General features: G+C 38.3%; 1 protein-coding gene across 1 annotated transcript in view; it reads right to left on the bottom strand.

The window, feature by feature from the left end:
- Window positions 1-13,120, bottom strand: part of dnah7 (dynein, axonemal, heavy chain 7) — a 230,345-nt gene that overhangs the window by 59,916 nt on the left and 157,309 nt on the right. The window contains exon 54 of the mRNA XM_029630984.2: window positions 463-589. Within this exon, the coding sequence (XP_029486844.2) occupies window positions 463-589 (127 nt within the window). The remainder of the gene's footprint in view (window positions 1-462; window positions 590-13,120) is intronic.

Raw genomic sequence — 13,120 nt, 5'->3', positions numbered from 1 at the left:
GGAGTTTGGAGTGTGACTGTTTGAGGTTGTGGACAGGTGTCTTTTATACTGATAAGAAGTTCAAACAGGTGCCATTAATACAGGTAACGAGTGGAGGACAGAGAAGCCTCTTAAAGAAGAAGTTACAGGTCTGTGAGAGGCAGAAATCTTGCTTGTTTGTAGGTGACCAAATACTTATTTTCCACCATAATTTGCAAATAAATTCATTTAAAATTCTACAATGTGATTTTCTGGATTTTTCTCCCTCATTTTGCCTGTCATAGTTGAAGTGTACCTATGATGAAAATGACAGGCCTCTCATATTTTTAAGTGGGGGAACTTGCACAATTGGTGGCTGACTAAATACTTTTTTTGCCCCACTGTACAATACATCAAACATAAACCAATTCATACACAGAGGTTCTGTGTTCATGTCTATGGTTCTGACAATATTTTGAGAACGTTGTTGTAAAGGTAACCCACCAACTTGTCGTGCATGAGCAGGTTGACATTGAGGCAGAAGGAGAAGAGCAGCTTGTCTTTCTCAAATAGCGAGCGGCACACATTGACGTAGAGAGAGTAGGTGAAATGGTCCCTCAGAATCTGCAACCTGGGGTAAAAACAATAACAAAGATTTGATTAATGCCTAGGTTTTGGTCTTTGTCGACTAAACTTTTATTGAAAGTGTTGATTTTCTTAAATGTGTTGCAAAATGTAAAATAAAGCTTAAGAAGTAAAATTTCATTCATGTTGATCTAATCACTTTGGTAATACATTATGTGACAGTAGCATAAACTACAGGCTAACAATAATAAGTGATGTAGCTTATAGAGCATTTCATTACTACCTAGAATCTAGAACCGCTTGCAAACCCCCCAAAAACAGGCACAACAACTTATAAAAAAATGGAAAGCGAATGGTGTCTAGTCAGCTTCAGGTAGAAGCAGTTTAGAAAGGCATGTCTCTGCTTTGGATTGAGCGGAGAGAGAGGAATCGATGGTTTGGCAGGGAGAAAGTCAGTCTGACAGATAGGCCAGGAGCTCTTCTTCAGGACATCTTGCCATCTATATGCACTATGGTGCAGACCTAGAATAACTATAGTTTTAACAGTAACACATTTTCCGGTTGAACAACTAGTTTAAATATTTTTTTAAAGATATATTTTACTTCTTTATTCACTTCCCCTAACCTTGACACCCCTCCCGTAATTGGTTTAAACTAATGGACAACAATACTTAGACTTCTACTTCCAGTTTATATATACTATATACATTTCTCATAGATTCTACAGATTGTAAACTAAAGATTTTTTGCTAATAGTATTATTAATTGGAACGGAAATGGCACTACACCAAACTGGAAGTCTTCTGACTAGCTTGGAACACTGCAGTATCGAAGAGCCCTCACAGCTGCTCGATCATCCTATTTTTCCAATTTAATTGAGAACATTAAGAACAATCCAAACTGTATTTTTGATAAGGTCACAAAGCTAACTAAAAAGCAGCATTCCCCAAGAGAGGATGGCTTTCAATTCAGCTGTCACACCCTGACCTTAGAGATCCTTATTTATTCTCTATGTTTGGTTAGGTCAGGGTGTGACTCAGGTGGGAAAATCTATGTTTTCTATTTCTCTGTTGTTTTGCCGATCAGTCTATCGTTGTCTTTGATTGGGGATCATATATAAGTTGTGATTTTCCGTATGGGTTTTGTGGGGTGTTATTTTCTGTTTAGTGTCTGTGCTTGACGTAACTGTTTGCTTTCGTTTTTTAAATTTGTTATTTTTGTTTGAGTGTTTCTTGAAAATAAATATCATGAACACTTTCCACGATGCGCTTTGGTTCACTCTTCCTTCCACCGACGAGAGCCGTTACATCAGCAGTGATAAATTCATGAACTTCTTTCAGGAAAAGATCATGATCATTAGAAAGAAAAGTACGGACTCTTCTTTAAATCTGCATATTCCTCCAAAACTCAGTTGTCCTGAGTCTGCACAGGACCTAGGATCAAGGGAGCCACTCAAGTGTTTTATTACTATATCTCATAACACAATGATGAAAATAATCATGGCCTCTAAACCTTCAAGCGGCATACTGGACCCTATTCCAACTAAACCACTGAAAGAGCTGCTTCCTGTGCTTGGCCCTCCTATGTTGAACATAATAAACGGCTCTCTATCCACCGGATGTGTACCAAACTCACTAAAGGTGGCAGTAATAAAGCCTATCTTGAAAAAGACAAACCTTGACCCAGAAAATATAAAAAACTAATCAGCCTATGTCGAATCTTCCCATTCCTCTCAATTTTCTTTTCTGAAGACAAACAATGTATACGAAACGCTTCAGTTTGGTTTTAGACCCCATCATAGCACTGAGACTGCACTTGTGAAGGTGGTAAATTACCTTTTAATGGCGTCAGACCGAGGCTCTGCATCTGTCCTCATGCTCCTAGACCTTAGTGCTGCTTTTGATACCATCGATCACCACATTCTTTTGGAGAGATTGGAAACCCAAATTGGTCTACATGGACAAGTTCTGGCCTGGTTTAGATCTTATCTGTCGGAAAGATATCAGTTTGTCTCTGTGGATGGTTTGGCCTCTGACAAATCAACTGTCAATTTCGGTGTTCCTCAAGGTTCCATTTTAGGACCACTATTGTTTTCACTATGTACATGTACACATACATGTCATTCAATAATTTCATCCAAACTGCCGTCAACAAGCCAGGCACTAAAATAGAACTTACATTTACATTTACATTTAAGTCATTTAGCAGACGCTCTTATCCAGAGCGACTTGGTTCTATTATTGATTGATGCTTGACGTGCTGCAAGTTCCGACTCTCCCATCTCCTCATTGTTTTTTAAGAGTATATACCCACGTAGATGATTGAAAGCTGAACCGAGGTCCTCACTCCAGTCCAGTTGGTGCTGGTAATGCACCTTGAAGTTGGTTGCCAACCGCCATATAAAGTCCACAGAAGAAGAAGACTGAAGGAGGAGATATCACTAGAAGCAAATTCAAGTAATCGCCTTTGAGTGTGAATTATATTATTATGCATACTGGATGGACTGGTTACCTTATGCTACCCTCCAACATTTCTACCCATGAATCTGGGGGAGAACATATAGGTGATACGTTAAAAGAAAAAATATGTATTAACCCCTCCCCCTCTTCAGAGAAAAACTATATTTGTTTTCCAGCTTTCCAGCTACGTATACTGTGGCAGACGGTAGGGAGAGGTGAGGGAGTGGTAATTGAGGAAAGATATCTTGCAGATAGCTGGCTCCACCCCCAAGCCTTATATGGACTTCCTGCCTCAACAAGGAAAGGCTGTGACAGGGAGTGCATGGGGATAAAGGAGGAAGCAGCCTGCACAAAAAGGCAGAGGTTGAGACGAGAGGTACGAAGAGTGAGAGAAATGGAGGGCTAAAACTGTGTGATTGCCCATTGTGACCTGGACTGTTGGATGACCGGAGTGTGAAGATTAACCCCTGGAAAACGGAACGGACAAAGAGAGCGGCTTGTGGAATGTGAGGTGATTGGTGAATTCTCCCTTCTTTCCATGTGTACGAAAATCCATAATAAACTTCCCCTTTGCATTCTATTTGTGCTACTGGTGCCTGTTTTATTGAACTTGGTGATGTGGAAACCCCACACCCATGATCTTACTACAATACATACAATTTTACATACATGATACTTTTATATAAAGGAGTCACAAAACAATCATACATTATCAAACATAAGCTCTTTATTCCCAACCCTAAGTCACTCTCAGCCCATCCCACCTATCACCACAGAACACACTCGTTTGGTTTCCATGTGCCATATATTTTTCAATTGTGCTGTGATGTTTTACATACATTTTTAACCTTTCTAATCTCATAGTATCCACAGATTGTGAGCTAAAGATGAACACCTTTCCTAGGAGTATGATTATATAATTTATTGACTGACTATGGCTTTCCAAATCGCCCAACACTGCTATTTGTAAGGGTAATTTTAAGTGCATGTTGTGGATTTTTTACTTTAAAAAATAAAATTAAAATAACATTCCTGAACCTGTGACCAGAAACAAGCTACATAGATCATTTATTCTGGTATTGCCCCTATTGGTTCTGTCTCTTCACAGCAAAATCTACAGAACTGAGATTGTTGTATACCCCATATATATATCATTCTGTTAGTGGCAATAATTTTATATAATTTAAATTGAAGTGTTGAATCAAGTGTAGTTTTTCTGTACCAGTTCATAAACCATGTGCCATGGAATTGGTAAATCAAATCTCTTCTCATTTATTTTGCAACCTGTATGGCATAGCTGTCAACATATTTCTCCTCAAATTAAACTGATTTGTCTTTTTATGCCTGTTCCTTTCAGCCAATTTGTATCTTTAATATATGTCAGGCAAACAAGTCCCCTACCGTCTCCCTTTTCCACTTGCCTGCCGCAATCAGTTGGTTGTAAATTTGGATTGAGTAGACATTCCCATATATTTTAATAGCTACATATGGGACATAACTCCTCCGTTTATATTCATATCATTAATAAATATAATTTTAAAAAGTAACTTTTTTCCATAATTTTTTTATTAATCAGTATATTTGAGTTTAACCATAGCATTTGTATATTTTCTGGAGGATAAAACTGAAATTGTAACTAGCTTTGTATGGATTGCTTAAGGGCAATACTTTAATTAAACAAAATTTCATTTTCAATTAGTCAGAAATTAGGTTGTAATCTGTAGAAAGGCAAAAATGCAATTTTTGAAGAAAGGATGAGCCTTAATAATCTACTGGAGAACCATTTTGGGTTTAAGTATAATTTATGTATGAGGTTTAACGCTTTAATATTTAATAATTTTAGGCCCCCCAAACTCATATTCATTATATACATAGGCATGCTTAATGTCTCTGGCTTAGCATTCCAAATAAAATGTAACATTTTTTGCTCATATGATTTTAAAAAATGAGTCATCTGGAGTAGGCAGTGCCATGAGTAAGTAAGTAAACTGTGATAGGACCAAAGAGTTCATCAATGTGATTTTTACATAAAAATGTACCTCTCCATGGTTGCAAAATCTTGTCTATGTTTGCTAACTTTCTATTGAAATTGATTGTGGTAAGTTCATTTATATTTTCGGAGATGTGAATACCAAGTATGTCTACTTCACCTTCCACCCATTTAACCTTTCTAGTGCAGGCGTTCCCTCTAGCGGAACCCCTCGACAACATTCCGCTGAAAAGGTGGCGCGCGAATTAAAAAAATATTTTTTAGAAATATGTAACTTTCACACATTAACAAGTCCAAATGAAAGATAAACATCTTGTTAATCTACCCATCGTGTCCGATTTCAAAATTGCTTTACAGCGAAAGCACAACATATGATTATGTTAGGTCATAGCCAAGTCCAAAATAGGAGTCACAAAATGCAGAAATATAGATCAAATGAATCACTAACCGTTGATGATCTTTATCAGATGACACTCATAGGACATCATGTTACACAATACATGTATGTTTTGTTCGATAATGTGCATATTTATATCCAAAAATCTCAGTTTACATTGGCGCATTACGTGCAGTAATGTTTTGATTCCAAAACATCCAGTGATTTTGCAGAAATACTCATAATAAACATTGATAAAAGTTATTCTGTTATTCACAGAATTAAAGATAGACTTCTCCTTAATGCAACCGTTGTGTCAGATTTTTTTTTTAAATTACGGATAAGGCATATTCTGAGAACGGCGCTCAGAGTCCAATCCAGCCAGAGAAATATCGGCGATTTTGTAGTCAACAGAAGTTAGAAACAACACTATAAATATTAACTTACCTTTGATGATCTTCATCAGAAGGCACTCCCAGGAATCTCAGTTTGACAATAAATGACTAATTTGTTCCATAAAGTCCATAGTTTATGTCCAAATAGCCACTTGTTGTTAGCATGTTCAGCACTTCGTCCAGACAAAAACTCGAAAAGGTCCGTTACAGGTCGCAGAAACAAGTCAAACGATGTATGGAATCAATCTTTAGGATGTTTTTAACATAAAATATCAATAAGCTTCCAACCGGAGAATTCCTATGTCTGAAGAAAAGCACTCACGAGCATGAGACACTCTGCCAGATCACTGACTCAAACAGGTCTCATGAGCCCCTCCTTTATAGTAGAATCCTCAAACCAGTTTCTAAAGACGGTTGACATCTAGTGGAAGCCGCGGGAAGTGCAACTTGACTCCATAGACACTGTGTATTCGGTAGGCCAAGCTTTGAAAAACTACAAACCTCAGATATCCCACTTCCATGTTGGATTTTTCTCAGGTTTTCACCTGCCATATGAGTTCTGTCATTCAAACAGTTTTAGAAACTTCATAGTGTTTTCTATCCAATACTAATAATAATATGCATATATTAGCATCTGCGACAGAGTAGGAGGCAGTTCACTCTGGGCACGCTATTCATTCAAAAGTGAAAATGCTGCCCCTCATACCAAAAAGGTTAATTGGTAAGCTAAAAGGTAGTGTAAACACTATTTTTTTACGGTCCAATACATAGTACGGTACACTTGTCATAATTAGGTTTTAATCCAGAGGCTAGAAGTGATCAAGATCTTTAATGAGAATGTGCAGCGATCCAGATTGCGGACTTAAGAGTCAAAAAATAGAGTTATCGGCATACATTGACATTTTTGTTTTTATCCCCTGGATTTCTATCACATTGATGGTCTCGTTGGATCGAATTATAATAGCTAGCATTTCAATGGCCATAATACATAGACATGGAAACAACGGACAGCTTTGTTTAACTCCTCACAAAAGCTAAATACTTTCTGAGAATTAACGATTATTTATTGTTTTACATCTGGGGTTGCTGTACATAACTTTAACCCATTGTATGACTCACCAAAATGAAAGTAATCCAGGCATTTATATATCAATTCTAGTCATACTTTATCAAAAGCCTTTTAAAAATCTGCTATGAAGACCAGGCCTGGTATCTTTGATGTTTCATAATGTTCAATTGTTTTAAGTAACTGTCGTATATTATCTTCAATATATCAAAGTAAGAAACCTGTCTGATCAGGATGAACAATATCTGGTAAAACCTTTTTTATTCTATGTTCTACGCATTTTGGCAGGTTTTCGCATCACAACATTGAAATGTAAGAGGCCTCCACTTTATACATACCACCTGGGTCCTGTTTTAGTAGTAATGAAATAAGAACTTCTTGTGGAGTACCTGAAAGTCTACCATTTGTATAATAGCAATTAAAACATGCTAATAATTGATCTTTGAGTACATCAAAAAAGGTCTGATACACCTCTACTGGTATACCGTCAAGCCCTGGTGTTTTTCCAGACTGAACATTTTTTAATGCATCAAAAAGTTCCTCTTCTGTAAATTGGCCTTCACACGGGTCTTTCTGTAAATGTCTTAATTTTACATTATTATTATTACTATTAGGAAAGAAATCCTAACATTTAACATCATTCAGTGGAAATGGAGGAGACTGAAAATAAAACATGATTAAAATATTTTGCTTTCAAAATATAATTTGGGGAACCATGGATGACTCCATCATTTGTAACGAGTTTCTGTAAATTATGAGCTTTGGTTGCGAATGGTATGCACTTTGAACTCTTATTCACGACAGAAGTGATACCTCCTAGCCATTGAGTTAGCGACCGCAGCTGCAAACGCAGGTTAGGAAGGAAAAGACAGAGTATCCCATCTACCACACAACGACGTTACTACAACTTATCCAAGTGACCACCAGAGACATTCTTCAAAAGGACAGAGAACTTGGTTTGGCAACACGGCCTTCCATCTACCACCAACCTACTGAAGCGCAGCTCAGAATAAATATTTATTGCATTTTCCTTTTCCAAATGGGCGGTAATTTAGAATGCATAATATAATGTATTCCCACTCTTTCACTCAAACCCCGCCCAGCATCGAATTTCAATGTGAAGGTGACGACCTACACTCCGGAAGGATGCATTTCGACTATACCAGCCAGAATATAGCATGAGCATATAGCATGGCAACTTGGTATGAACTTTGAACCCTTATTCACTAACATGCTGACCAGACCAGACACGTCGCGTGCGCGAGCGTTGCAAATTAAATTTAGAAATCGATGTTATTCAATTATTGCACCCACTGCTCGTGCGCGCCAATGAGTGTCTGCGACACCAAGGACTAAAATAGAACTCATTCCTATTTCTGACGCAGATCGCGCTGAAAGTCCTGCCTCTCCCATCTCCTCATTGGTTTATAGAAGTAGATACCCACGTGCCATCTCCTAATTGGTTATACCCACGAGGGTGACTGAAAGACAAACTGTTTTGCCGGTAGTTGTGAAAGTACAATGAAAGTTTAGATGCGATCACCATATAAGTTAAACGATGAAAAAGCCTTGAAGGAGGAGAGATGACTAGAAACGATTCGGTTGGCCATTTTATGTGTAGATTAATTGTCGGAGTAGTGCATGGTCCTTGTGCATTTCAGGTAAAATAACAACTCAATGTTTATATCCCAGGACAACTTAGCTAACAACAGCAAGCCAGCTAAATAGGACAAATTAACGTTAGCTAGCAAGTGCAAGCTAACTAGCTAAATTGCCATTCATGTTTAATGATTTTCGACAAATTAATGTCATTGGTTCAGAGTTTGTTTTATATTTTAACCTGCATGTCGTGATTGCGTTTGGTGTGGGGGGGGGCAAAATATATTTATGCACGATAGCGCACAATGGCGCATGTGTGCAGCAGTGTGGGTGCAATAGTTGAATAACATGGATTTCTAAATTTAATTTGCGACGCTCGCGCACGCAACGTGTCCGGTCTGGTCAGCATGTAAGACCATCAGACCATCTTCCTGACTCACGATGCACTTTTGTGTCCAAAAGCAAACCCTTGGCCGCCAATTAGCGTTGGCCAGAGGGAAATATGGGCAGTCCCATGATAACATAAATATCTATGCGCATACTTTTTAAGATAACTAATCAAATAACATGGAAGACAGTCAGAAAAAAATATAATAGTAACAATAACAGAAAATATTAATAGAAATAACAACAGCACAATTTTATATATGCATGCTCATATTTAGAAAGGCCTAGCAAGACTATAAGCATGTCAGCCCAACATGCTCACTTCATTTGATTCAATTGTTCGAACATTTTTGAAAAAATGAAGAGAAAACAACCTAAATATATCACAAGACCAGTCCTTTTTTATGTCCATTACATGCTAGACATATTTCATGTAGTCCTTACTATATCCTGTTGTATTCCGGCAAAAAAAGGAAGAAGGAAAAAGGAATATAGATTCTAACGGCCTCAAATTTTTACTTGCAGTCATTAGTCTTAGGCATCACACTGTCCATAAAGGAATACAACTTACAATCGACTCTGACATAGCCATGCAAAAGATGGCCAAGAATACATGCAGTACTGACAATCCAGAGCAAGTAAACCTATAAAACCAACCCTCTCTCCACCCAGGGTCGTTGCTCTATCACCTTGGCTGTTTTACACCTTGGCTATATCATTAAGATCAAGAATATAAAATACAGCATAAATAGCTTATATAGAAATATATAACATACCTCTCTCTCGCATAGAGAAGTGCTTCCAGAAGCCAGTTATTGTGTTGGTTCTACCGTTAACTTTAATCAGTTTATCCCAGTGTTGACAAAACCTAATTAATTTGCTGGTGTGTTTCAGAAAAATAATCATTGTTTACATTTTTATATTGAGATTTATTTTTTAAATGTAAAAGGGTAATGGCACCAATTATTTTAGGATCTATAGGCCTATTTCAATAGAGAACCTAGGCAGGTTTTTAATTCTATAATCCTTTATCCTAAACTAAAAACAACCTTGGTATTTATAATGTACAATCTTGAAATTAAATAAATAAACATTCATAAAGAAAAAACGTCACCCATCTTTTCCTTCCCCTAAATAAAAACTTGAGATTATTTAAGTCCATATAGTCCAAAGTTCCATATTGCTTGAATAGAAACAGGATAAGTTCATCATACCCATCACGCATTACCATTATTTTAAGTTCACATAGTCTACTGTTCCTTACTGCAGTAAACAAATATATAATAAAAAGTCCATTATGCCCAAAAAATGTTTTTGTAAAAAACAAATGAATCCATATTTGTACTGCGTAAGGCGGTGCAAATATGTATCGGGGACTACTTCAAATGGAGGTAACTATCACTCACAGCCATGTTGTAATCTTTGAGTCCTTGAACATTTAGTTGTTTACATATAATTTATCGACCACAAGACGATTCTGCTTCCCTGCTCAGAGCTTTTTGAAAGTGGGGTACAGGTCACGTCGTCTCTCCACTATTTCATGGGGAAATTGTTCATGAATAGAGAATGGGGTGTTCTTCAATTGCCAACCCTGTTTTAACAAGGCAACTTTCATTTTGCAGTGGCTTAGCATAGCAACGATCAGACGGGGTCTTCCCTCTGCTCTGCCACCGAAACGGTGAGCCCTTTGAAAATCAATAGTTTCCACCTGTTTGTCCGTCATCTTAAGATTACTGTCACACCCTGATCTGTTTCACCTGTCTTTGTGATTATCTCCACCCCCCTCCAGGTGTCGCCCATCTTCCCCATTATCCCCGGTGTATTTATACCTGTGTTCTCGGTTTGTCTTTTGCCAGATCGTCTTGTTTGTCAAGCCAACCAGCGTTTTTGTCAGCTCCTGCTTTTTCCCAGTCTCTCTTTTCTGGTCCTCCTGGTTTTTGATGCTTGCCTGCTCTGACACTGTACCCACCCGCCTGACCACTCTGCCTGCCGTCCTGTACCTTTGCCCGTCCTATACCTTTGCCCCACCTCTGGATTACCGACCTAAGTCTGAGCTGACCCTGAGCATGTCTGCTGTTCTCTACCTTTGCCCCTGTTGCTGTAATAATCATTCTTACTTTGACACAGTCTGCATCTGGGTATTACCTTGATACCTGATAATTAATCATGAACACCTTGACTTGTCCTCCGTTGACTGATACTTTTCATTTATATCCTCCTTTATTCACATTTTTTCATACTTCTGCACTTTAGAGCAAGTAATTTGGCCTTCATTGTTTTAATATCACAACGTAGCCTCTCTGTAGTGCCTTTTAGGGAGTCCATGGTAGTTGTCAATATCTTATTTTCCCCTCGTATTTCTTCCATCAATGTATTACTATAATCCATTACTGTTTTTAAGGCCTCAGCCACCCCCAGTAGCCCAGGCAATAGATCCAGCTTTTTTCAACTACTCACTCATGCTTGTAAGCAATGTTCTATATTCTGGAGACATAGTTTTAAAAACATCGCCCTCCAATGTTGCATTTTGAATTTTAGAAGGCGGCTTCCCTTCCGTTTCACTTGCAATACTCGACGAAAGGTCTTCTCATGTTCACTTCGATGTATCTGTTTGTTTGTCAAGCATATCAAAATGCGAATCAATAAATAGTTCCATATTCTCTATATTATCCAGAATGTTTATTTCTCAGTTATCAGCTAATCCTAAATTTTTATGAATAATTCATGGGACAAGCGTGCCTACCACACTGCCACCTGCCATGTCATCAATGCTCCTTCCCCAAGATTTTTCCACTAGGCGATGCTGTTGGTTCATTGATTGTGCAGGGCGGTTTACAGTTAGCCTACAATTATAGTGAAATTGTATTTGATTTTCAATAGCCTAGTAATAGGGAATTGTTTATATTTTCATAGTTAATTGGGTGACATACAGTATTACCTTTAGCTATACTGAATAATATTTTAAATGAAATTGATTGGACATGATTTGGAAAGGCACACACCTGTCTATATAAGGTCCCACAGCTTACAGTGCATATCAGAACAAAAACCAAGCCATGAGGTCGAAGGGACTGTCCATATAGCCGCAGAGACAGGATTGTGTCGAGGTACAGATGTCTGCAGCATTGAAGGTCCCCAAGAACACCGTGGCCTCCATCATTCTTAAAAGGAAGACGTTTGGAACCACCAAGACTCTTCCTCAGGCCTTTATGGTGGAGTGGACAGACAGAAGCCACTCAGTAAAATGCATATTACAAACCACTTGGAGTTTGCCAAAAGGCACCTAAAGACTCTCAGACCATGAGAAACAAGATTCTCTGGTCTGATGAAACCAAGATTGAGCTCTTTGGCCTGAATGCCAAGAGTCATGTCTGGAGGAAACCTGGCACCATCTCTACGGTGAAGCATGGTGGTGGCAACATCATGCTGTGGGGATGTTTTCACCAGAGCGATCAGGGCATCAGACTGGGGTGAAGGTTCACCTTCCAACAGGACTCCAACCCTAAGCACACAGCCAAGACAATGCAGGAGTGGCTTCGGGACAAGTCTCTGAATGTCCTTGAGTAGCCCAGCCAGAGCTCGGACTTGAACCTGATCGAACATTTCTGGAGAGACCTAAAAATAGCTGTGCAGCAACGCTCCCCATCCTCGCTGACAGAGCTTGAGAGGATCTGAAGAGAAGTTTTTTTATTTTTAATACACTTGCAAACATTTTTTAAAAAGTTTTTGATTTGTCATTATGGGTATTGTTGTGTAGATTGATGAACAAAAAAATGATTTAATATATTTTAGAATAAGGCTATAACGTAACAAATTTTGGAAAAAGTCAAGGGGTCGGAATACTTTCCGAAGGCACTGTATGTTGGGTTGCGAAAAATTGTTACTATCGATGTTCCCGAACAGATTTCACTTGGTTTCCAAAAAAAAGCACTGGGTAGCTACAGGAACAGGGTTGTAGAGCCCATGGCATACAGAGTTTGGCCGGAATATCACCTGCCATGCAGCGAGAGCATGCTCCTCAGACAGTGGTTGATGCCTGGAGTTCTTATATGTAAACTCAGCAAAAAAAGAAAAGTTCCTTTTTCAGGACCCTGTCAAAGATAATTAGTAAAAATACAAATAAATTCACAGATCTTCATTGTAAAGGGTTTAAATACTCCTTACATTGCTTGTTCAACGAACCATAAACAATTAATGAACATGCACCTGTGGAACGGTCCTTAAGACACTAACAGCTTACAGACGGTAGGCAAGGTCATAGTTATGAAAACTTAGGACATTATAAAGAGGCCTTTCTACTGACTC

The sequence above is a fragment of the Oncorhynchus nerka genome, linkage group LG3, assembly GCF_034236695.1.
Source record: "Oncorhynchus nerka isolate Pitt River linkage group LG3, Oner_Uvic_2.0, whole genome shotgun sequence".
NCBI classification, from domain to species: domain Eukaryota; kingdom Metazoa; phylum Chordata; class Actinopteri; order Salmoniformes; family Salmonidae; genus Oncorhynchus; species Oncorhynchus nerka.
This window is presented reverse-complemented; position numbering and strand designations above follow the sequence as displayed.